Source organism: Panthera pardus, unplaced genomic scaffold (assembly GCF_024362965.1).
Source record: "Panthera pardus isolate Hobbes unplaced genomic scaffold, ASM2436296v1 HiC_scaffold_8, whole genome shotgun sequence".
NCBI classification, from domain to species: Eukaryota; Metazoa; Chordata; class Mammalia; order Carnivora; family Felidae; genus Panthera; species Panthera pardus.
The window spans coordinates 121,683,259-121,708,022 of NW_026527013.1; the positions used below are offsets into that span (position 1 = coordinate 121,683,259).

The following is a 24,764-nucleotide window of genomic DNA, read 5'->3' on the forward strand; positions in this document are numbered from 1 at the left end:
GTGGTCATTGGCCTCACCCAACATCTCATGGTGGCTAAGTTTGGCTGAGCTGTGCAGCCATGTGCTGGTGGGCAGAGGGGAGGAGACAAGACCAAGGGAGATCGTGGACTAGCAGCATTCTGCTTGGTGAACTGCATAGCTCAGGTGAATGAATAGTTCAGTGAATTTGGCCATGCTCCAGAGATCCACTCCATAGAGACCACTTTCCTTCAAGAGGATATTTTTCTTTCCCTGGTGTAACACCAGCTCTACCCACTTTTTCGCTTCCTGTTGGGCAACGTCTGCCTCTGGGCACCAGTCTCCTTGTGGAACTGAGCTCAGCCACACCCAGGAGAGTGTAGCCTGTGAGAAGGGCAAGAGATAGCAATTGGGAGAGCTGCAAAGCCCCTGCGAGCGGCTTTAAGGGAAGAGCAGTCAACCTGTCCTAATGCGTTCGGGTCTTAAGGAAGTGTAATCAGTGCTTCCGATATCCAGCGTGGGATAGATGAAAATGAACTGAGATGAGAGTCCTGTTTCTGGCTTTGCCCACTAGCCAGGGTCCTTAGCAAAAGCTCTGCACCACCTTACTCCTATCCCTGACAGGGCTGCGGGATTACGTTAGATGGTCTGGATTGGCCCTTCCAGCCCTTCCAGATGGAAGAGCCGTATCTAGGTGAACTCTGAGAACTTGTCAGCTTTCAGAGGAGGCATTCATTAAACACCAGTTGTATGCTAAGGCCTTGTGCCAATTGGGAGAAGGGGAGAATAATACGAGGGAAGGTCACACCTAGTACAGTTTTGTTTTGTGAATTGTGTGCCCTTGAAGGAACCCTCCCAGTCTGATGTCTTGGTAACTGGGTAAATTTCTTCTCTGTTTCTGGAATGTGCCAGAATCCGGCCTGACTCAAGGAAAGAGAAATAAATGTTGGACTTGGTTTCAGATCTTGCTCTGGCTCTGCACACTTCTCATCAAGGGTGTGTGCCAAAGCCTGTGGGGAAGGGCACATACGGAAAGATAGTTAAGCTGAGAAATCGTCACCCCGAAAGAACAATGGTCCAGGAGGCTGGAGTACGTGTGTTCTCTCCAGCTAGACGGGCTGAGCAGATGGCTTTTCCAGGAGGATGCGGGGCCATCCGTGCCCCCTCCCCTTCCCCAGATCTGTCCTCACCGGGCGATCCCTATCTTTGTCCAACCTTCGTCATCATGGACCCGGATGAGAGAGACTTGGGTATGCAGCCCCATTCCCAATTAACTTTTTTTCACTAGTTTCAGGAAGATAATTTATTTGGATTGAATTGTTAAGGCAGATTGCTTTCACAGTATTCCAAGCAGAGTGCTTTCTCACAGGAAATGTCAGACCAGGCAATTCTAGTCAAGTTTTCCACATCCTTAAGAAAAAAGAAAAGAGAGAGGGGGAAAGAAAAAAAAAAAGATTCCTTTTATATAGTGAAGGTCAACAGTTTGGGAATTGGCAACTGCAGGGTATGAAACTGAGATCGGTTAAACATTGTGATCCTGCGCAGGATGACTTCTCAACAGCCCCACCTTTCATGAGGCCTCCTGTTCTTTAGGGCTTAATTTAAAAAGTGTCTGTGGATTGGGTTGCCCAGGGAGATAGAGGGCTTCTCAAGATTGGGACATGGATCCCCCGGGGGGCATCTGGGCGGTGGGGACGTTGGATGAGCTCCCTTCCTCTCCCCAGAGTTCAGATTCCTCATCCATCAAACCAAGGTTATGCTGGGTGACCCCCAAGCTTCTTCCCAATCTAGGTCACCATGATTCTGTACCTTTACCTGGGGGAGCTTGGCTGAGCCTCTGTAGGAAGCCAAAGAGAACTGGAGAGCAGGAAAGTGAAGAGTCTTTTTTTCTATAGAGAGCTTTGATTTTTTTTTTTTTTAATTCTTTTTAAATCAGCTGGCCCTCAGGGATCTGCCTCATTAAGGCTTACTCCTCCGAAGTTCAGTCCTTAAGGAGAGGCTTTATTTCAGCACAGGCTGTGGAAGGTCACTGTGAGGAAAAGAACCTAACACAGCTGTTCCTCTGAGGGCGCCCCCTAAGGACTTGCTCTCCTCCCACCCCCACCCCCTCCTGTGTCCAAGGAGTGTCTGCAGGTGGGGAAGGGGTGGGTCCCGAGAGCCGAAGTCCGGAATCACTAGGTGTTAGGGCCCTCGTAGCTTCCCAAAGACGATTCTGGCAAAAGGGAAGCTGAGACTCGGAGGCGATCACAACTTGAAGCGATGCATCTTCTCTGGCACGAGCTGGTCCTGTGGCTTGTCCGTCCAGTGCCTCTGTGTCCACTGACCGTGGAATAGCTCTCTGCTTCATTACCGTCTAGTCCTGAAAGGAGGTGCTGCTGGGAGTTGGGCAGTAGCAAGGGTGCTAAACCTGTGTCGGCAAACCTGGGCTCTGCAGCCCCCGCCGGCTCGTCGGTCTCGCTTGTCTTGCTGCACTGCCTCTGGTGCACCTCTGGGAGACTTCGAGTCCCGTGGGGTGTGACATCCTCAGCTGGCTACTGCTTCCAGGGCTTCAGTGTTAGGATGTCTGGTCGGGTTGAAGTACATATATGTCAAGTAGAGCGAAACCCTTCTTGTCCTTTGGGCTCGCTAGGTTTATTTATTTTTTGAGTGGGGGCGGGGAAGAGGGAGAGGGAGAGAGAATCTTTAGCAGGCTCTATACTCAACACGGAGCCCGACGTGGGGCTCGATCCCATGAACCGTGAGATCATGACTTGAGCCAAAATCAAGAGTTGGACACTCAACTGACTGAGCCACCCAGGCGCCTCTTTGCTAGGTTTTATTTTAAAAATATGTATGAGTTTTTTTAATCAAATGTTTTTGCTGCATCTATTGAGATCGTTTTCCATTTTTTCCCTCTGTTGGTGTGAATTACATTATTGGGTTTTCTTTCTTTTTTTTTTTAATGTTTACTTATTTTTGAGAGAGAGAGGGGTGGGAGGGGTAGAGAGAGAGAGATGGAGACAGAGTCCGAAGCAGACTCCAGGCTTTGAGCTGTCAGCACAGAGCTGATGCGGGGCTCGAACACACAGACCCATGAGATCATGACCTGAGCCGAAGTCGGACGCTTAACCGACTGAGCCACCCAGGTGCTCCTGGACTGTCTAATGTTAAAATATACTTCAATCCTTTCTTGGCCAAGATCTGCCTCAGACTCATGGCTGATGCAGTTGTTTGTTATTTTATTTCATAGTTTTGCACTTGTATTTATACGTTTAGGTGTTTGGAATCGAGGTTTCATTGTGTTTGCGAGCATGTGGCAGTTCTGTGTTGGGCACTTTTCTCAGTACTTGATGGATTAGCCTGTTTCATTGCCACCACAGTCGCTTGAGGTAGGACTGTAATTAACCCATTTTATAGAGGTTGAAAATGGTTAAATTTTCCTGTTGAATTCCTTTTGTTATTGAATTTCCTGTTGAATTTCCTTTTGTTATTCTGTAGGTTTATCACTAATAATGCTTTTTATTCCAAAGTCTATTTTTAATCTGATGGTACAGCATCAGTTACGTTAGCTTTTAAATGGTTGGCCCACAAGTGATCTATTTTTTTCCCCAGGCTTTATGGTTCACCTTTTGTGTCACGTACCTTGTGATACAAAACAGCATATTGCTATTTAAAAAAAAAGTCTGAGTGTCTCTTTGAACTGGCCCGTTGAATTTGCTTGCTTTTATTATAATTACTGATACACTTGAATTCATTTGTATTCTGTACTTTCATGCTGCCATGCTTTTTTTTTTTAATCTTTTTTCTTCCTCTTCTTTTCCTATTTTTTTAAAAGTAACCATTTTTGAGCGAACAATTCAGTGGCATTTAGTACATTCAGAATGTTGGGTAATCATCACCTCTGTCTAGTTCCAAAACATTTTCTTCTTCTCTTCAGAGTAAATCTCTTCCTATTCAGCAGTTTCTTCCCATTTCTGCCCCCATTCCCTCACCCCTGGCAACTCCCAATCTACGATATTTCACATAAATGGAATCATACAGTATGTGACCTTTTGTCTCTGGTTTCTTTTGCTTAGCATCATGTTTTCGAGGTTCCTCCACGTTGTAGCCTGTGTCAGTACTTCATGCCTTTTTAGGGTGAAATAATATTCCATTGCGTGGGTACACAACAATTTGTTTCTCCACTCATCCATTGGTGGACATTTTTTTTTCCACTGGTGGACATTTGAGTTGTTTTTACCTTTTGGCCATAGAGAATAGTGCTGCTATGAACATGTGTCCCTGTGTTCACTTCTTTGGGGTATATACCTGGGAGTAGAAGTCTATCATGTGGTAATTCTATATTCAGTTTTTTGGAAGAACTGCCAACCTGTTTTCCACAGTGGCACTTTCTTGTGAATCAAGTGGTGTTTATTTTTTCTTCTTGGGCTTTCTGATTTGGAAGTTATATAAATATGTTTTTACTGTTTTAGCAGTAACTCTTAAAATATTTTTTATCATAATGACTTAAAGTTTCAGTTGAATCAATCTCTTTACCCCCTCAAAAAATACAAGGATTTTAGAAAGCTTCAGTTGCTCATTTCCCGTTCCCATGTTTCCTGTGTATTGTTGTCTAACGTTATCCCTTTGTTTTTAACCACCCCCTAACTAGTGCTATTGTTATTAATTTTTTATCATCGACTCTCATTTAGGTTTATCTACATGTTTATGGATTTTTTTTCTCGCCACTGCTTTCTTCCTGCTCTTTTCTTCTGGGTTCACTTTCCTTCTTGCTAAAGTAAGTCCACGAGTGGTTTGTTCAGTGAAGGTCTGTGATGGTAAACTTTTTCAGTGATTTTCTGAAAATGTCTTCATTTTGTCCTTACCTTTAATATTTTGAATATTAAAGATGTCTTTTATTAAAATAGTTTTTGTTTATAGATAGCCTGCCTTTCCGCTAAGATTTTTCTCATTGTCGTCAATATTCTGGTCATTTCACTATGACATTTCTAGGAGTATATTTATTTCCACATGTGCCATTTGAGGCTTCTTAGGTTTCTGTGAGGTTTATGTCTGCTAAGTTCTTAGCAGTTATCCTTTCTCACACTCCCTCTATTTTTCCTTCTGGAACTCCTTTTACATGGGCATTGGAATTAAAGTTTTTTTCCCTCCATGTCTCTTATTTGCTCTTTCATATATTTGATCTCTTTGGATTGAGTTGCATTCCAGATCATGTCATCTGATGGCCCCTAGTAATTTCTTATCTCTTCATTGTATCTGATCTCCTGTTTAAGCTTACCCCAAGTTTCCCCCCAATGTTAAAGAAGATCTAACCTATAGAAAAGTTGAAAGAATGGAAAAATGAACATTTATACGACCTTCACCTACATTAAGTGATTCTAGGACTTTGTCGCATTTGTTTTTTCTCCCTCTCCCTTCTCCCCTCTCCGCATATTTGTAACCCATACATTTTTGATGATTTCCTTGAAAGTAAAACTCAGACATTGTGGCACTTCATCCCTAAATATCACAGCTTGCATTTCCTAAGGACAAGAATGTTCTACTGCCTAACCACAGTACCATTAAGGCACCCAAGAAATTTCCGTAACATCAGCTAACATAAAGCCCATAATCAGATTTCCCCCACATGGCTCCAAAGCGTTCTCTTAGGCTTTAGTTGTTTCAATCCAGGATCCATTCAAGGTTTACCTGCATTTGGCTGTCATGTCTCTCTAGTCTCTTTTAATCTCAATTTCCTTTCTATTCTTAGTTTTTCACGCGTATAGTCTTGTTGTCTTACGGAATGACCACATTCTAGATAATGTCTGTTTCATTATTAGGTTTATGTTAAACACGTTTTGGGCAAGGACAATACATATGTGATGTTGTGTATTTCCCATTACATCACATCAGGAGCACATAATGTCAGCTTGTTTGATTTCTGCTGATGCTAAATTGGATCACTCCATTAAGGTGGTTCCTGCCAATCTCTCCATCATTATAAAGGAAATTTTCCCTTTTGCAATTAATGAGGAATCGGTAACTTTCAGACTAGATGATTATCCTGTTCCTCAAAAACTTTTTAACCAGTGGTTTTACCATCCATTGATAATCTTTTCCCATATTAGGAGTTTATAAAATGGTGATTGTCTAATTTTTATCATATTCTCATTCCTTTTACATTTATTAGGTGATGGTGTCATACAGAGAAGAGCTGTCCATGACCTGTCCCTGTCTTCCTCCCTCACTCCCTCCTCTAGCACAGATTCACGGCATTTTCTATGTAAATTTCCTATGTTGTTATCTGTTACCATCCTTATATGTCCATAAGTTTTTTATTTCTATGATTGTATTTACTTTTCAAAATGGCTCATTCTTTTGGTATAGTGTCTATGTCTTTCCTTATAATTTCCATTCCTTTTTCTTTCTTTTTTTTTTAAAGATTTTATTTTTAAGTAATCTCCATACCCAGTGTGGGGCTCAAATTCACAACCCCGACATCAAGAGTCACATGCTCTACTGACTGAGCCAGCTAGGTGCCTCTGATTTCCATTCCTTTTTAAAAAGTCTTCCTATTCTAATTACAGTCTCTTTTAGATTGTTGTTCTATCATCTCAAGTTCTTGGGAGTCCTATTGGCTGTGTCATCTGGCTTTCACTTATGATGCATGATTTTCTCATATATTTACCAGTTTTTAGTGTTGAGCATATTTTCAGTGGGGCTTAAAAAAAAATCTGTCTCCCCTGGGGAATCTTGTATGACCTGCTTTGTAGAAGTGCCCCACCAGATAATTTTACATTGCTTTAGTTAGGTGTGCTAGGATATCACTGGCTCAGGAAAATTTTATGTTATTTATTCTGGATTCCTGTGCCGCGTGAGTGGGGTCAATTTGGACTCCGTTCACACTGGGTTCTGAGTTTTCATCAAATAGAATATATAGTAAGTGGTCAATATCTTTATTCTCATGGGACACCTTTCTTTTGTACTCCGTAACTTATTTAGCCATGTGTCCAGTACCAAACATTCAGGAAGGAGCATCTCCTCATCTCTTTTTATGTTAAGAGCTAGTGAAGTATTGAGAATGTGGGACTGAGGAGGCAGTAGAGCGTCTTCAAAACTAGTGTGACCCGGCACCTCAGGCTTCTTGGAGCCCCTGCACCTGGTCATGTCCTGCAATGACCAGCATGCTCAGGCTTCCCCTGAGGGACAGATGAGGCACTTGATGCCCACAGAGGGTAAATGACTTGCCTGCGGGCATGCAGAGTTTGGGAGAGAAGGGATGAGAACTCAGGTCTCCAAGTAGCTCTTCCTACCCAGCCAAGATTCACTTATGTGGGATTGAGTCCTGGCCCCGCGTAGCCCTGAACACCTGCAGTGCCCTGGTCCTTGCTTCTCCCTCGGGGCCACAAAAGGGAGCTTGGGTAGGAAGTGGTGACCTCAGACACAGCGGACAAGCTGGGTGTCTACAGCCCGGCTCCTGCGGATTTATTAGATGCACACTCTGACACATGTCTCTGGGTTATCTGCACAATCACATTTTGAAAAAGTGTTTTGACTCCTTGATTTATCTTTTTGTCATTGTTTTGCATAATAGCTTTTCACTCAAAGGCAAGAACATGCTTTTAAACTGACCTTTTAAACTTTGCAATGCTTATGCCACAAAGGGACACATGAAAGGAACAATAAACACATTCCCTGAGTGTGAGCATAATTGAAGTCTCCTCTGGTGATGAGATCTATGGGAAATGGGCACAAAGCATCTGAGCTGGGCTTTTGCAGCTGATGGATGGCGCTCCGGGTGGAAGTCCCATGACCCAGGAGAGGCCTGGCTGTACCCTATGCGGCAGGAAAATCATCACCACCCTCTCACCGTGGCTCTTGGCCACCCACATCCTCCAAGGCTTTGCCCCCAGGAGCCAAGGGGACCACTTGGGAGGTTTGAATTTTGTCCTGTGGGCCATGGGAAGCCATGGAGGGTTCCGGACAGGGGAAGGAAGCATGAGATAGAAGAAAGAACAAAATAAAGCATTTGGAGCCAGCAACCTGGGTTTGAGTGCTGGCTTGGGCACTCCTAAGTTGCGTGACCTTGTGTGAGTCACCTCACTTCTGTGAGGGTCACTCTGGTACTTAGCACCCATTTATGGAGCCCTGACCAGGTGCTGGGCATGAGGGGTACAGACCTGACCCAGAAAATCCATGGTCCTTCGTCCCTCCTTGTTTATTTCTCTTACCGTATGTATTCATTTCCTGTGGCTGCTGTCACGAATTCCCACAAACTTAGTGGCTTAAAACAACATGAGTTTATTATTATGGCACTAAGTTCTGGAGGATCAAGGTCTGACATCAGTTCCACTGGGGCTAAAGTCAAGGTGTTGGCAGGGCTGGTTCTTTCTGGAGACACCAGGGGAGAATCTGTTTCTTTGCTTTTGTAGTTTCTCATGGCCACCCACGTCCTTGACTTGTGACCCTTCCTCCGTCTTCAGAGAGCGTCCCTCCAACCTCTGCCTCTGGTGTGATACCACCCCTCCTCTTCCGGGTCGTATTTCTTTCTGCTTCCTTCCCTCTACATCGTTCCCACTTGGGTAATCCAGGATACCCTCTCCCATCCCAAGATCCTCAATGTAAATGCTCTCTGCAAAGTCTTTTCTGCCATATAAGGCACTATTCACAGGATATCTTTGGGGCCTGTTGTCCAGCCCACTACACCACGTCAAATTGCAATTTATGTCTCGTCCTTTTGCATGCCCGGGTCTCCTTTGGGCAGGGAGATTGGCCTGCCAGATAACTGCCACGTTTGCTGAATGAGAGGGTGAAGAAATGAAGGAATGCACGTTTGGAGTTGAGAAAGACGTGGCATCCCACTTGGGCTGTAGGGGATTAGCATGAGTTTGCCAAAGTATATTCTAGCAGAAGGGAAGGGCTTATGAAAAGGTATAGAGGCAGAGGCTGAGAAGCTCAGCATCCAGGAGATGCACGTGGAGTGTGAGGGTGTAGAGGGTGGAGTGGTAGGTGGCCAGGTCATGATAGCCCATGGGGCACCCTAATGGGCCTGGGTTTTGTTTTATGTTGTTTATTTATTTTTATTTTTAAGTAACCTCTACCCGCAGCGTGGAGCTCGAGCTCACAACCCCAAGATCAAGGGTCGTGGGCTCCGCTGACTAAGCCAGCCAGACACTCCATCCTGGATTTTATTTTTTAAGGAAGCAGTATGTGTGGTGGTTGCTGCCTTTGTCTTTGGGGTCATTGCCTGGGTTCAAATTCCTGTGCTGCCACTTGCTTGCTGTGTAACTGGGAAAATTACTGGACTTCTCTGAGGCTCAGCACAATGGCTACTTCATAAGGCCGTCCTGAGGAGCAGATGGCTTTTGTTGCTTGCACAGCACTCAGCACAGTGCCTAGAACAGTCAAAGGAGTCGGAGAGTGTTTGCTGCTATGATTGCTGTCATTTTTATAAATATTGTTGTTGGTGGTGACGATGGGGAACCCTGGAAGAACTTCAGCCAGGCTGTGGCACGGTCAGGTTTGCTTTCTAGAGAGATGCCTTTGACACCCATGTGAAGATGGTCTGGGGTGGGGCATCACACTGGGGGTCAGGAAACCCGTGAGGAGGCCATTCCAATGATTCGGGTGACAGATGAAGAGGCAGAGAACAGAGATGGGGTACAAGGGAGATGTTTCTTTCTCCGGGGTAGTCCAGAGATGGCTTTGTGCCTGCTGTTCCCTGCTTGAAATGATTCAAGGCAGGTGTTAGGGGCCATTTAGTACCATGCCTCAGTCGTCACTTTGCAGAAACGGATAGTGAGGTGCAGGGGGGAGGCATTCTGCCTTAGTCCCCGGAGGGAAGAGTGATGGAAGGGACAGATAAATGTGGGACTCCGGTCCTCAGCCTTCAGTGGCATAGCCAGTTGCGGTGTGAGAGGTACACTTCCAGAAGCTTCTGACGAGCATGCTGTTTCTCATTGCTGCAGGCTGGGGAAGAGGGGCTCTGACACAGCATCTGCACTGCTTCCTCCGTCACCTCCTTCTACTGCCCCTTCAGGCCTTAAATGCTCTTTCCAGCTTGTTCTTTTACCAGTCCCCAGGAGAATGCTCGCAGAATCCTGGTCGTGTAGGGACATAGGAATTTTGCCATTTTGAATTGAGGAAAATAGGCTTGAGCCAGTGGGGGGAGGATTAGGGCTGCCTGGGAGGGTGGGGAAAGGAGCTCTGTGTTCTGGAACCAGAAAAAGAAACCCAGAGTCCAAAGCAGTACGTGCTCACAGATTTGGTACCGTGAGTCCTCCGTGGTCTTCCACTCACACCCCTTCAATACATCTTCAGGAGGAAGCCAATTCAATAGAACGAACCATGGCAAGATTACGATTGTTACTTCAATCATATCTTACCCTGCAAGGATGTTGGAGGAAAATATATTTCAATTCCACGTTCAAAAGAGCTGTCATTTTAACGTAGTGAATGGGTTTTCAGAGAGTGATGTAATATTGTTATTTTTAATACATTCTTTAAAAGAAAAGATTTTACTCTAGTACAAATCGATGCATGCTGGAGGGGGAAAAATATCTAAAGAGAGCTAAAATACAGGTGGGCCATTTTTAGAAAGCTCCACATGTACATACCTGAACTTACAAATCAGAATCACAGAATAGGTTTTTGGTGCACTTTAGAGGTTTCTTATAAATGGTAGCTGATAGCTTTACAAAAAAGCTGGGAGAAAGGAAATAAACAAAAAAGAAAATAGAATGAGATGAAAAAAATCTGGGCAGTGATTACAAGAACTTGTGTGTGTGTGTGTGCGTGTGTGTGTGTGTGTGGGGGGGTGGGTGGGGGTGGGTGGGTGTGTGTGTTTTCTAGCAGTATCATAATGACATCAGCAAGATACGCTTGCATTTTGGTTCTTGGCAAGTGTCAAACTACAGGGTTTATCATCCTGTATTGGCTGGTGTGTGTGTGTGAGAATACAGAATTGAAAGGCACTTTTGGAGGCAATTTGGTCCCATCCAATATGGAACCTGTGGCTCAGAGAAGGGAGAGTGACTGGGGCAAGGCACATATGAGGGGCAGGGCCAGGGCTAGAGAGAACCCATCTCCTGAACCCCCAGCCAGTGCTCCCTGCATTCTTCTCTGCTGTTTATATTTTCCTCTGGTACATTGACATTTTCTTTTTTTCTAGGAAAAATCAATTGCCAGTGTCCAGCAAGGCTGATGGGGAGCTGAGCGTTTTGCAGCTTGGTAAGTGCAGCTGATGCCTGTATGCTGTGCCCATCAGGGTCCAGTGGTCTTCATTTGCTCCGTCTGGGAGGCAGTGGGTGGGGACTCCTTTCCTCCCACCTGATCTCAGGAAGGAGAGGCTGGCCCAGTGAGTAGAGCGGGCTTCTCTCTTTTGGGTTGCTGTCTTCTTCTGCTTTCTGTCTTTCTGTCCTGGAGAAATCCTTATAAGAAGTCTGGGCATTTCTGGACCCACACGGGGCTGGGGGGGTGGGTGGGATGCAGAGGAGCCTTTTTTGCATTTGGAGGTTCTTTTAGGACTATTCAGAACCTACAAAGGTCTCTAGACGACAGCTTTGCCTGGGGGAGACCATCCTTTAAAAACTTTTATCAATGTAGTATTGAGGCATAAAATACAGTGAAGTGCATAGTACATACATCTTAAGTGCATTTGCACATATGTGTACACCCATGTAACTGCTGTCTCAGATCAAGGTAGAGAACGTGTCCACCCACTCTTTAGTTTGGAAGCAATCTTTTGTTCGCCTTTGTGTAATTCTCCACTGCCCGAAGACCGATGTGTTTGCAGGGCTTGGCAAAGCAGCAGTAGAATGGACGATGGCGAACCAGTGACCAGGCACGAAAGGATGAGGCTTGAGTGCTGTTGACATTTGCTCTTCTCCCGAAAGCCAGCGATTTACCTGTTTGGCCATCTTGGCAGACGACAGCCGTTCAGTGACTTTTCCTCTTTCCTCTCCTTTTAAGCACTCCTTTTAAAGTAAAGGAAGAAAGCAGCGCTCTCTTTAGAAGTTACTTGTGTGCGACGTGCAGTCTGACAGTTTGCTTTGATGAAGTTGAAAGGCAGGGGCCTCTCGGAATGATGAGGCAGGGGTTTATTTATTCTGCTCAGCTCGCGTCAGAGGTAACAATTCCTTCGAGTTTTAATCATCAGAAATGGCTGGTGGGGATCACTTGGCCAGCCCGGGAAGGGGCAGTTCTGCCCACGGCGATGCAGAATGAGGTCCGGAGCCAGCAAATGCTGGCATCTGAAGCGTTTCTGTAAAGCACTGCACTTGAAGATTTTCCAGTGAAAGCCACTCCTGTTTGGACATAAAACGAAGCACTTCCTGGCCTTCAGAACCCAAAGGACTTCTACTGGAAGGAAGGCTTTTAGCAATTCTCTCAGAACTCAGTTGTTTGAAGTGTGTGTGTGTGTGTGTGTGTGTGTGTTTTCCAGAGGGAGGCAGACCCCTCTTTGCTAGTGGCTCAGCTAATGATTTAGAAAAGGAGAAAGAAATAGAAGGTAAGAGATCATGGAACGCAGTCACCAAGGGAAAGGGACAGAAGTTTTGGGGTGAAGAGGAGAAAGGAACAAAATTTGGTTAGAGGAATGGCATTTTCTTCTCCACCCTGATTCATTTTCCTTTGCTGCAGTTCCACAGACTTGTTAGCAGTTATATGTCAGGGCATAGATGAGGCTGAGCAGATTCAGGTGAATAAAAAGTGGGCTTGCTTTCTTGGAGGGCCAGGTTGAGTGGGACAAAGGAAGAGAGGTGTCCTCTGACAGCAACATATAAAGCAGATGATCAGCAGTTCATCACTGCTTCTAGACACGTATAAGCTGAGTTCTGTGGTGGGTTCCAGAGGTTTGCATAATGAGGTGGTATTTAGACGGGGCTTTGGATGTTGAGCAAGGTCTCGCCAAGTAGAGATGTGCAACAGACCTTACATGCAAGGCCTGCAGGGTGAGGGAGTGATTGGCTTGAGGTGAGTGGCCTGGAGGGGAAGTTGTAGGGTCAGGGGGAGATGAGGCTGGGAACAAAGTTGTGGAAGAGTGGGGATGATTTGAGTGCTGTGCTAATGAGCTTGACCATAAATCATTAGCTAGTAAAGAGCACTTGAAAATTCTGTGTGGGGGCAGTAATGTATGCAGGGCTGTGGCTTTGGGGCTATCTCTGGATACGTGCGTAGGATAGATTTTAGGAGTAAGAGCCTGGATATTGGAAGACCAGGGAGGGGGTTCTTGGAATAGTCGAGAAAAGATGTGATTGGGCCCCTGTTCTATCTGGTGAAATCCTCTGGGTATTTCAAGACCCTGCTCAAATATTTAGCTCTTATGGAAAGCTTCTCTGACTCTTTAAGGAAGAGCTATTTACCTCTTCTCTTCTGCTTTTAAAACCCTCGCACTGTCCCTATTTTAAGTGGAACTCATGTTCCATTATTTGGGCTTCTCGCCCCCCCACCCCCCCGCCCCCAGGCAGTGTGCTCCTTGAAGGCAGGGGTTATGCTTTACTCATCCTGGACCTCCACTCTCCCACATAATTCCTGGCACCTCATGGATGCTCAATGAAGTGCTTAATGAACAGATAGAAGAAGAATGACATATTCCTGTAACAGCGGAGGGGAAAAAGGCGGGGGTGAGGTATGAGACATCCTGGAGGCAGAATGATCGGGAGGCTAGATCATCATGATGTGGGAGAGAGGGCTAAGGTCTCAGACTGAGTCCCTGGAGGAGGACTGGGGAGATGGAGTCTGTTATCAAAACCGAAGCCTGGAGGGGTGCCGTGCTGAGATTCTGGAGTCTGGGGTGGTGGGGCACTTCCAGGAGAAGATATCCGTAGTCAGCGGGAAGTACTGATTAGGGTACCTGGAAAAAGAGGTATATGGACCTTTATTATATATTACCACATATATACGTTTTCCTCCAAAGGGTAAATAAAGTGGTATGGGAAGCAAGCTCCCTTGCTTCTTTCAACCAGACACTTATACCAGGGCCTTAAAAATAGCATTCTTAAACCACCGGCATTTGCAGATGGTTTTGTCTGCTTGGCCAACATGTCATTCTGGACTGCTTTGTTTTTCCTTTGCATGGCGGTCCCACCACATCTGGGCCTGAGGCCTGCTATGTGGTCCTGAACCAAATCCCTGCACAGGGGCCAACTTCCTCCTGGCAGAAGCCAAGGGAGGCTGCCTCCTTTTAGGGGCTCCACCCAATCTGGGCCCCCAACTTTCATCCTCAGATTTACTTCATGGAGCCCTGAGCAGGCACGTTTCGGCTCGGGCTCCCTTCCGGACAACCTCAGACTAAACAGAAGCCTCCAAATAGGCTTAAATACTGCCCCTTCTATGCCTCCAGGAAACAATCTGGCCTGAGTGATTGCAAGGAGCCCTTCAGGGCTTGGTGGAATCACTCAGGTTACTCTCCCCTACTCTGTTTTGGGCCTCAGCTGCCCAGGGTTGAATTAATCACACATCTCTATTCCTTCAGGGAACATTCTCAGTATTGATCTTTGCAAAGCCTTCCCCTTGGCCTCCCTCCCTTTCCTCCCTTCATCCTTCTTTCCTTCCCTCCCTCGCTTTCTCTCCTTCTCTCTCTCCTGCCTTTCCTTCATTTTTTAGCCCCACCCCCACCCTCCCATGACCCTCCTCTCCTCAAGCAGTCATTCTCGTGTATTTAGTTGGTATCTGTTTTTGTGTGTATATTCTTGCAAAATGCATAGTGTTTGTGTGCATATATTTGTAATGGATGTAAATCATATTGTGATATATATATGTGTGTGTATATATGTGTGTGTGTGTGTGTGTGTGTATATGTGTGTGTGTATATATATATATATATATATATATATATATATATGTATATATCTTATTTGTGTTCTTGCCTTCTCTACCCAGCACCCTGTTTTTAAGACCCATGCATGTTGCTAAGTGAACATCTCGTCATTATTTCAGGGTGCTTTTATAAGACCATGGTCACAGGGTGGCTTTTTCAGAGACCCTAACTAAGAAGAGTTTGCATTTAAATTCAGATTCTCATTTAAATTCCAGGCTTATTTTTAATTTTTGTTTTCAGCCTAAAGGTGGGAGGGTCTCCTTTTCAGTGGACTGGGACTCTGGGAGCTGGTCTTGTGCTGCTGTGCCTGTTCCTCCCCAAGGGAAGAAAAGGAGCCTGTAGAATGGGATATAAAACATGTGTCCTGGGGGTGTTGGCCTTTGGATAGCCTCTCCAGAAGAAGTGGGGCAGGGACAATGACATTTCTATAGTCCTAGATATACAGAATTATAGGAGATAATGTTGAGAAATTTCTATGTAGTGTGGTGTACTTTTTAAATAATCATTTAGTCTCAGGAAAATGGGAGGCAGGGATGGTTCAACAGGCTCTCTGGAGACTGGTCTGCTCAGTTTTGCCAGCATTATTACCTTGGATTGTTTACACTTGGGTCCTTCCTCTGAGTGTTCTGGTAAATGCTATGGCTGTGGGTACAATCTTGAGAGGGAGGCCCGGCTGGGAGACCCATGCTGGGACCCTCTCTGGGCCTCCGTCACCTCAGCTGTAAGATGACTGTGAGTGGCAGGTGACTTAGTGGCCCTTCCAGCTGGAGGTCCAGGGAGGTCTGGTTGGCAGGAAGACAGAACGATCAGGAGCTGGCCTGGGTTTTATCGTGTCTCTTTTCCATCTGTGTGATGTCAGGCCAGTCATTTCACTTCTTTAAGCCTCAGTTTTGCATCTGCAAGTAGGGGTGACAATAATTACCTTGTCCTGGGCTGTTATGGGACCTAGGCGTTAAAACACAAGTGGCTGGTAAGTGAAAGCTGCGACAGTGATAATCTGTTGTTATTTTATCAGGAACAATGGCGTTTTTCCCCCCTAATTCTGCCCTCTTCATGTTTGTCCTCAGGCACAGGTTTGTTTGCCATGCCTACCTTTTGTAAGAAATGTGTCTAAGTGAGGCTCTTCTGGGCCTAACTCCATGGCTTCGGCCCCAGGCTCCTGTCTCCCTGCGTGTCCACAGGCAGAGCTTTCTAGTGGACCGGTAACCACCTTGTGCCCGCCGGCATCCTTGTGCCATGGACCAGCATGGGACTGCGACAAGGAACCAGGGCCCTTACTGTGTCTTTTTTCCTTCTTGTGAAGGCCTGGGAGCCCCAAGGGGGAGAGGCAGGTGGAGGGTGGGGAAGCCCTCCCTTCCTTCAAACTCATCCATGCGGTGTTATTTCTGATTCTGTTCCCCGTGGGTCATAACAAGGAGCTCACATGCCCTGGTTTTCTTTCAGAGGATGTGGAGGATGAATTGGTAAGGGAAGAAGTCATCCTGTCTCCAGTCCCATCCATGCTCAAGCTGCAGATAGTGTCAAAGCCAATCGACCTCTCAGTGGCCAAGGTGCGTTGTCAACTTGAAAGTGCGCGTTCATACGTCTTTATTTGAATTGGTGTGAATTGGTGTGGTGTGAATTGAAGCTGTTTTGATGTGAACTGGTGTGGGTGAGGTGGTTATGATCCCCCTGACCCCAACCATCTTATGTCTCAGTCGTTGTTCAAGTGGAAATTCGGGCGTGGTATAGAAGAACCTGAACTGAGAGTCAGGAAAATGGGGGTGTGGTCTTCTCCAGGAAGAAGTGTGGGTACAGCCTCCTCCCACTCAAACATTCCAGGGTCTCGTGCTTCTTTTGGCCCGGAGCCGCTTCTGCACATCTGCAGTGGGCCACTCCAGACTTGTGACGGCACTGGGAGAATTGTCCTCATTAGAGCGGCTCTGTTTTAGCGCTCGTCCCCCATGCTGGGCTTAGGCTGGGCTTGCAGTGAGGGAAGGACAGGAGGGTTTTAACAATTCCTCAGCACCACTGGGTTCACACCAGTGGCCTCCTGGAGGGACTTGAGAGGACTTAAGGGGCAGGTTCCTGGCCTTATCGGCCTCCTCTGCAGGGATGCCCTGGATTCCTCACCATCTCAGCTGCCAGATGGCCTTACCCCTCCCCTTGGCCAGTGGTTCCTGTGGGATGGAATGCTGCTCTTACACTATCCCACTGGCTTTTCAGCCAGGATCCAGGAGGAAAAGCTAAAATGTCTGGGGACACAGCTGACCCCCTATTTACTCAGCACACAGATAAAAAAGTCAAAGATTTTTCTAGAGGTTTTTTTTTTCCCCTTCCCCTTCCTCTCTTCCCTTTTCTTTCCTTCTTTCAAACCATGGAGGGCATGGGTGTGTGTGTTGGGGGGTCGGACACTTTTACATGGCCCCAAGCCTGGGAAAAGTGCTCTGGCTATCTGTAGCCATGAGGCTGTGATTGTTTGCTGTGAACACAACACTCCTATTTTGGGAAGGGCCCTAGAGGCCCCTAACTTCAGACCACCCAGCAGTAGCATCTCCAAAAGCAGCTGGAAAAACTAAGGCCCACCCAGAGAAAAGGAGGGCTCAGGACACATGGCATCCATAGCACCCAGGTTTCCAGGCTGTTAACTCTGTGACCTGGTGACCATGCTGTGCCTAGCTGGGGGCTGTCGTTCTGTGATTAAGAGAACAGACATGGGCTTCAGTCAGAAAACTCAAGTCCCTATAGTTTCTAGGCTCTCAAAAAACTCAGTTCAAATACACGGATGATTGTTGTTGGCACAAGAAGGAAAAGCAAACCCTGATAGATGAATTCGCCCAGGCTTCTCTCCTGTGTGCCGCCAGCCCATGTTGATGGGCCGACATGTTGACAAATGCTTCTGTCGCTGAGATTTTCTTAATGAAAAGCAAAAGAGAACCGATTCTAGAAGGAAATAATCTGAATCTATAAGAAAGATCTGACCTGGAGAGGTGGCAACAGAACCCATGAGTTGGCCCTTCAGAGACCTTGGGTGTAAAACCATGGTGGAGAGAGAGGAGGGAGCTGGCATAAGGAGGGGGTATCCAGGGAGAGGCTCTGCCTTCCAGGGCTGGTCAGGTGGAGGGGTTGGCACTTTCGGGGGCTCTGGAGGGTGGGGCTTTGGTTTATGGGAGATGAACTGTGAGATCAGTGTCATCTAGAAGTTTGGGGAAGACAGAGCTGTGGAAAAATGGAGGGGCTGCCTTGGGAGGGGGTGGGAACCCCTCCCTGGGTTGTTGGAATTCATGCTGAGTTCATGGGGGACCACTTGTGGGTGATGTTGTAGAGGAGATTCTTCCCTGTAGTAAGAGTATAAGAGCAGGGGCTGGCAAACTGTTTCCAAAAAGGGCCAGATCATTTATTTTTGGCTCTCTGTCACAACCACTCAACTCTGCCATCGTAACGTAAAAGCCAGCATAGAAGCAAATGCCAACATATGTAAGCAAATGGGTGTTACTGTATTTCAATAAAACTTTATCCACAGAACATGTGTGGGGCCAAGTTTGGCCTGTGGGACGTAGTTTGCTAAGCCTGTCTGTCAGCACCAGTTCTCAAATGTAGCTGCACATTGGAATTGTCTGGAGAGCATTTAAAATCATAGATACTGGAGTCTGACACCCAAGCGTTCTGATTTAGTTGGCCTGGCCTGTGGCCTGAGCATCAGGATGGTTAAACACTCCACAGGTGGTTACCGTGTACAGCCAAGAACCTCCAAGATCCCTTCTAAAACTAAAAGTTTCTGTTTCAGTTTCCCCTAAAGAACCTACCAAGACTTGGGCCCAGGTCAGCACAGGCTGGTTTGGTTTATGGACGTTCCAGAGATGAGACCCTCAGGATCGACTTTTCTCTTTTCTCAGATAATAATGAGTTTGCAAAAGAAAAAGAAAATAAATAACCCTGCTGGAAAACGGGATGCCCTGCTAGAATGCAAGACCAGCTCCTGTGGGAATCCGTAGACCGCGCAGTGTGTTATTGTTTGCTTTTAAGACAACTGACGAAACTCTCTCTTCTTTTGACAGGACATAAAGGCCCTTCTGTTTGGTTCCAGTTTTTGCTGTTTCAATGAGGAATGGAAACTTCAGAGTTTTTCCTTTAATGACAAAGCCTCGTTAAAATACGGCATCGTGCAGAACAAGGCAGGTTGCTTTTAAGTTTCCCAGGGACATTTCTGTGGGCCCATCACAGACAGGGGCAGGATGTCCCCCAGTTTGGTAAGTCCTGCGAGCATTTCCTGAGCTCTTCAGTGCCAACTAGCCCTGTGTTTGCCAGGTTGTCACCCAGTGCTGGAATTTCATGTGTGGCTGGCAGAGCAAGAGCTGGGGAGTGTGACCCTTACTCTATGAAGACTTCTCCTCAGTGTCCAGAATCTTCTCTGAGAGGAGCAGAAGGAGGCTCTGTGTTTGTTGGGGGCATCAGAGTGGGTCCACAGGCAGAGTATTGGGAAATGGTTTTGCAAGCAGGGCTGGAGAGAGGACACTTGAGGCAGGAGGCAGCCTGAATAAAGGAGAGGCTTCGAGAAGAAGTGTGTGAGGAGGAGGTGTTTTCAAGACAGGGAAGTGTAGGTAGACGGGAGCAGGATTTGGACCCGGTGTGTACACATTTCCCAAGTTACACACTTTAAGGGCCAGAAGATACTCTAAATCCAGCAGCCCAACGAGGTTCCATTTCTCAAATCCCAGGAAGCTCCCCTGCCCCACACTGCCCGAGGAAGAACCCCAAGACCATTAGCCTTTGTCCCTAGTGTGGCCAAGCTCAGCTCATTTTGCACCCCCAGCTCAAGGGCACCCACATCTGCTACTCTGATATTCCTTGTCCTTGTTGATGCCTATAGGAATGAACCCCTCAGGGAGCCTTCTTCCTCTAACGTGGGGTGGGGGGGCAATAGAGACACACATAATGGGTGCTGAGGCAGGCCACACCTGGGCAAAAGATTGCTCACATAAGCAGAGGCTGCTGCAGGGGGTACTGAGGTGATCAGGGGAGACTTCCTGGAGGGGGAGGCCGTTAGGATGGGCCTCGAAGCTGAGTAAACTGTTGACACCCTCAGCCTGTGGACATGGAAGCATTTCTCTGGATGACTGGGAACCTATGGTGATGAACCTGGTTTTACACCTGACTGGTAGTGAAGGCCTGTTTTCTTCCCATGAGACATTGCAGACTTGCTCTTCTTCCAGTGCTGGGCACCGTGGCCTTTGTCACCCCCTCTCTGTGTCTAGGCTCAGTGCTTTGCAGAAGTACTCAGCACATCAAAGGCCCGTGTTGGAGGGGCAGGAACTGGTGGGAGCAGGCTGGTTCTGGAGGAACAGCCGGGTTTGCCCTGGTCAGTCCTCACTGGTACTAATGTGTGTCCTTCTTTGCAGGGGGGTCCCTGTGGGGTTCTGGCAGCTGTCCAAGGCTGTGTCCTACAAAAACTCCTGTTTGAAGGAGATAGCAAAGCTGACTGCGTTCGGTAAGTCAGTGCTCATAATAGCAATATCTTCTTTTCCCAAGGCCTCTCCTCAGTGTCCAGAAAAAACAAGCAAGGAAGCATGTGTGTTCCCTGATATTTCCCGTCTTCTGAAAAGGGAAATGGCGACCGGCTAGCAGGTCCAGTGCTGACCAGTTGAAATGACCTGTGTGCACTTGCCTCTAAAAGAAGGGAGGGTCGTTAAGTCCCATTCCACGTGGGAAGCAGCTGCTGGAATGGCATCGAAACTAAGGCCACCCCCCTCCTCAGCAGTTGAGCGCGGTAGCTGCCCAGCTCCCATCCACACCCACATCGACCCGCTGACCCCTTGACTGAGCCCAGGTCTCAGTTACCTCATGTTACCCCATGTTACCTCACCTCTGCCAACAGCCATTACCACACATTCCAGCCAGCCCCGCGGCACATTGCTTCCACTCCCTCTGGCCGTTTGTTTTCCACCTCACGCTTTAAGTGTTTGCACATGGACCCCCCCTCATTCTCATTTTCTCTCTCACTCAACAGACTTTTCTGGAACATCTCTGTGCAGGCACAAGTGATACAGACAGGGATAGATGCACTCTCTATGTTCCAGAATGCTCTGTGAGGGATGGATGGATAGAAAACCCTCATTCTATAGCATGGTCAGGGCTAAGATGGAGGGATTGGCAAGGTGCTGGCCAGGGCTGGGGCTTTGTCTCTCTGTGTGCCCAGTTACTAGCTTGTTCTGAGTTCCCCTCAGACCTGCAGAACTGGTGCGTCTCTTTCTTCTTTTAGTTGAAATATAACATGCATGCAGTAAAGTGCACATGTCAAAAACGTGCACAGCTCAGACGTGTTCTGCTCAATGAATTATTGCAAAATCCCACACTCATGAACCTCTCATGCAGATCACAAAAGAAAATTATTTCCAGCACCCCAGAAGAGTCCTGCCTAGTAGATACCCCCATTCTCTTCCCAAAAGTTGAGATTAAACAAATTCTAAAATCACAGCTTAGTTTTGCCAGTTCCCGAATTTTAATTAAAGGGGCTTGTTCTTTGATGTACGTATTTCAGTGTCTTTTTTTTTTTTTTTAAAGCTTAGGTGTTATAAAGACAGCAACTCATTCCCCATTCACCCATGTTCAGCTTCCTGGGAGATACGCTGGCTCCCCAGACATCCTGCCAAGCTCGGGACAAATGAAACATCTTTTACCAGCTTAGAGGATTTTGCCTTAGACAGGGTCCAAGGGAAGGCAGCTTTGCATGCTTGGCATTTTAGAATGTGTCCAGTAATATTATTTGTCTGATTACCAAGTAATCATCAAGGTGTTTTATCTTAAGCTAAAAGATGTTAATTCTCAGCATAGCAGAACTGTAACCAGAAGCAGAGTGATATAACATTTCCACAGCAGGATCTCACCTTATTCTCCATACCCCGACCAGTCCACACATAGCTGCTCCTGTCTGTGCACGGCCATTCCCCATTGTGTGCTCTGGAAGTCCAGCCAGCAAAGTGCTGCCCACAGTGTGGACAGAGACCCTGCTGCCGACTCTCCCAGAGAGGCAGCACAGTGCTTGATGTTCTGGAATGTTCCCAACTAAGTGGAATTTGCTAAATGAGGGAGCTGCCCTCAAAGGGTGAGGGGACTGTCCCTGAGTGTACATGTCCCCACCTGCCTACCTACCTTCCTTCCCTGCATTCAGAAGAAGCATGCAGGGAGGACTTGGCAGGTGCTTGGAGGGAATACACGACTCAATAGGACAGCTGTGGCCTTGCCTTCATGGCACCTTTGACTAACCATGAGAGCCAGGCAGATAGGAGGCCTACAGGGGATGTGCAGGAAGCTTGGGGTTCACCCAGACATGAAGAGGGTGGGGCAGGCTTGTTGGAGGAGTGACATTTGAGTCTCACCAAGGTCTGGAGGTAATCAGGACTCCCAGTTGGCTTGACACACATCCTCGCACATGCTTATTCTCCCTCAGTTTCCCCCTTCCCAGCAAACCCCTCGTACTTGGTTCTGGGCTCCTCACCACACAGAGGCCATGACTTCAGGGAGGCCTTCCCAGATCTCCCTGGTTGAGATAAACCCAGGCCTGCTCCAAGGCCTCCCCACCAAATGGCACCCTTGTTCATGGACATCATTACCTGTCCATTGTCTGCTCCCCCCCATCCCCCAGCCCCTGGGAACACAAACCCCATGAGAACAGGGGCCTCCCTGGGCTGCCTGGTTCACAGCCTGTCTCTGGCATCCAGCCCAGGGCCTAGTCCACAGAAGAGGCCCTCAGAATTTTTGTTGAATGAACACATGGACAAATGCATGAGTTATCCAGACTAACAGGGAGGGGAGGGGAATGGTGTTCCGGTAAGGAGAACAACATGTGCAGAGGCCTGAGGGCAGGGAGAGCAGGGCCAGGAGCCAAGAGTTGCCTGGGGTGGCCGGGGCAGAGTTCGGAGGGGCAGGGTGAGACCGGGGATGGTGGTCAGGGACATGCTGCCAGAGGGGCCTTGGAGGCTTACCATCCACTTGGGCCCAGTGTTGGCTTCGGCCCTCATGGGAGATGTCTCATAACTCATTTTGGCCCCCTTCTCATTCAGAGCTGCTTTTGAACTTGGACTTTGTACTTGGGGGACATTGGGGATTGCTTCCCAGTGATCAGGATGGGGTGTTTAAGTTGGTTCCAGGCAGGGCTGTTCCTGCCCAGGGCACAAGGCAGGCTTCGTTCCTTGTCACCCACCCCACCCACCACTAAGGGAGTATGCGAGCCTCTGGATCCACAGGTGCATTCTCCAGGGAACGCTTTGCTCTCCACACCAGGGAGTGCAGCCAGGGCTTGGAAAGCAAAAAGCCAACCTGGTTGTGGGTGCAAGTTGGGCTCTGGGTGGAAAGAAAACCGGGCCAGCTGTATAAGCGAGGTTCTCTTCCATGTCCCGCCATCTGCCAGTCAGACACCAGCCAAACGTGGACTCAGGCCCAAGTTCATACTGACAGACCTCTGTTTAAGCACCGACTAGATGGAGAGTTCCACCAAGGCCTTGCTGGGAGGCAGGGGAGGGAGTGCAGCCTTGGCTTCCATGGGCTCCCTGTCGTCTGGGACCCTGCAAGAGGAGTTGGGGCCAGCCTAGATTGAAGGCCCTTGGCAGCCAGGCTGGTGGGGCTGAGTTGGGTCCTGGGGGCAGCGGTGGGTAGGCAGAGGGAGAAGGGGAAAGGAGGAGTGGCTGGGGTGTGTGTGTGTGCGGGGGGTTCCAGGTGGGAAGGAGCCCCACTCTGTCTGCCTGGCTGGACCAGAAGAGGCCTGTGTTGAGTATCCACAGAGCTCGGCCTGCTGGCCAGGGCCCCCTCCTCTAAGAAGCATGGAAGGATTCATGCTGCAGAAGAGTGACCTCAGTTTTCTTTGGAGCCTCCCAGCTATGGGTGCTCCTGGTAAGTCCCTCCCCTCCCCACTCCCAATCCCTGCTTCCCCGGGCACTGCAACTAGGGCTGATCTCCACACAGGTGGAGTGCAGTGGGCTGGCTTTCTGTGTCCATCTATCAGAGCTCTTTCAGGGGCTCAGGCAGAAGTAGTTCAGAGGGGGACAAGATGGGGGAGGTCCAGTGGTGTCGGGCTATTGGCGAGGGGCACCAGATGTCTACACACACACACACACACACACACACCCACACACACAGTCCTGTGCTTTCTTCTCCCCCTTCCCCTGCTATGGGGTTTTGAGGTGAGAGACTGCCTCAGGGCCTGGAAGGTGATTGGGGGTGGAAGGGGAGAGTTCTTCTGGTTCAAGCTAGGACTTGGGTCAAGCAAAGGCCGGAGGAGCAAGGGGCTGGTGCCCAGGGCCGGCAGCAGAGGAGAGAAGTGAGAGCAGAGTTGGGGTTGCTGCTTTGTGATGGTGAGGCCCTGCAGGTCAGGGGCCACCCAGAGTTGTCCTTGCCGCCTGGGTCTCGGTGCATCCTGTAGGTGCCCATGCTGAGGCTGGAAGGGGTGCCTGGCTCTGTGCTCCTTAGCCCCTTCCAGGGTGGGGCATGCTAGGCTGGGTCCAGAGACGTGGACTGCAGGGCCTCACCTTCTCATTGGTGAATCTCTGTCTTGCCTAACTTTGACTCAACAAGGAAACACAAATGAAGTCCTTTGTAAATCATCAAAGGCTGTGCAAGAAGGTGGGACCATATGGGGAAACTGAGGCTCAGAGAGGGAAGATGCTGGCCCAGGGTGACCCCTGGTATCTGTGGCCGAGCCCTGTCTGCCATCCCATGCTGCTGTGCCCCAGAAGAGACGCTGAGCAGTGGGAGAGCCAGAGAGGTCAGGAGTGGCTGGCACCAGGAGGCTGATGTCATGAGTTTGAAACACTTGAATGCTGGACTCCCAGACAGATTCTCAGTGACCAAGGTGCAGCTCTGTGTTTTACAAAGGGCTTCTGGGAAGACCCTCCCCTTTTCCCCTAATTTGGAAAAACTCAGTACAGAAGAGTACAAAGAGTAATACAGAAACACCTAGGGGACTCACTGCCTCACGTGAGCAACGGGTGAAGTCCCTGCAGCAACCTTAGTCCCCGGCTCCTCCAGTCTCATTGATTTATTCATACAATTTTATTTT

General features: G+C 48.0%; 1 protein-coding gene across 3 annotated transcripts in view; it reads left to right on the forward strand.

Annotated features, from left to right (window-relative positions):
* The window catches only part of MINDY4 (MINDY lysine 48 deubiquitinase 4), a 109,425-nt gene that overhangs the window by 39,092 nt on the left and 45,569 nt on the right, over positions 1-24,764 (forward strand). For all 3 annotated transcript variants that reach the window (XM_019443729.2, XM_053896878.1, XM_019443730.2), the window contains exons 6-9: positions 11,087-11,145; positions 16,178-16,284; positions 18,772-18,888; positions 20,113-20,201. In XM_019443729.2, coding sequence (XP_019299274.2) covers positions 11,087-11,145; positions 16,178-16,284; positions 18,772-18,888; positions 20,113-20,201 — 372 coding nt within the window. The remainder of the gene's footprint in view (positions 1-11,086; positions 11,146-16,177; positions 16,285-18,771; positions 18,889-20,112; positions 20,202-24,764) is intronic.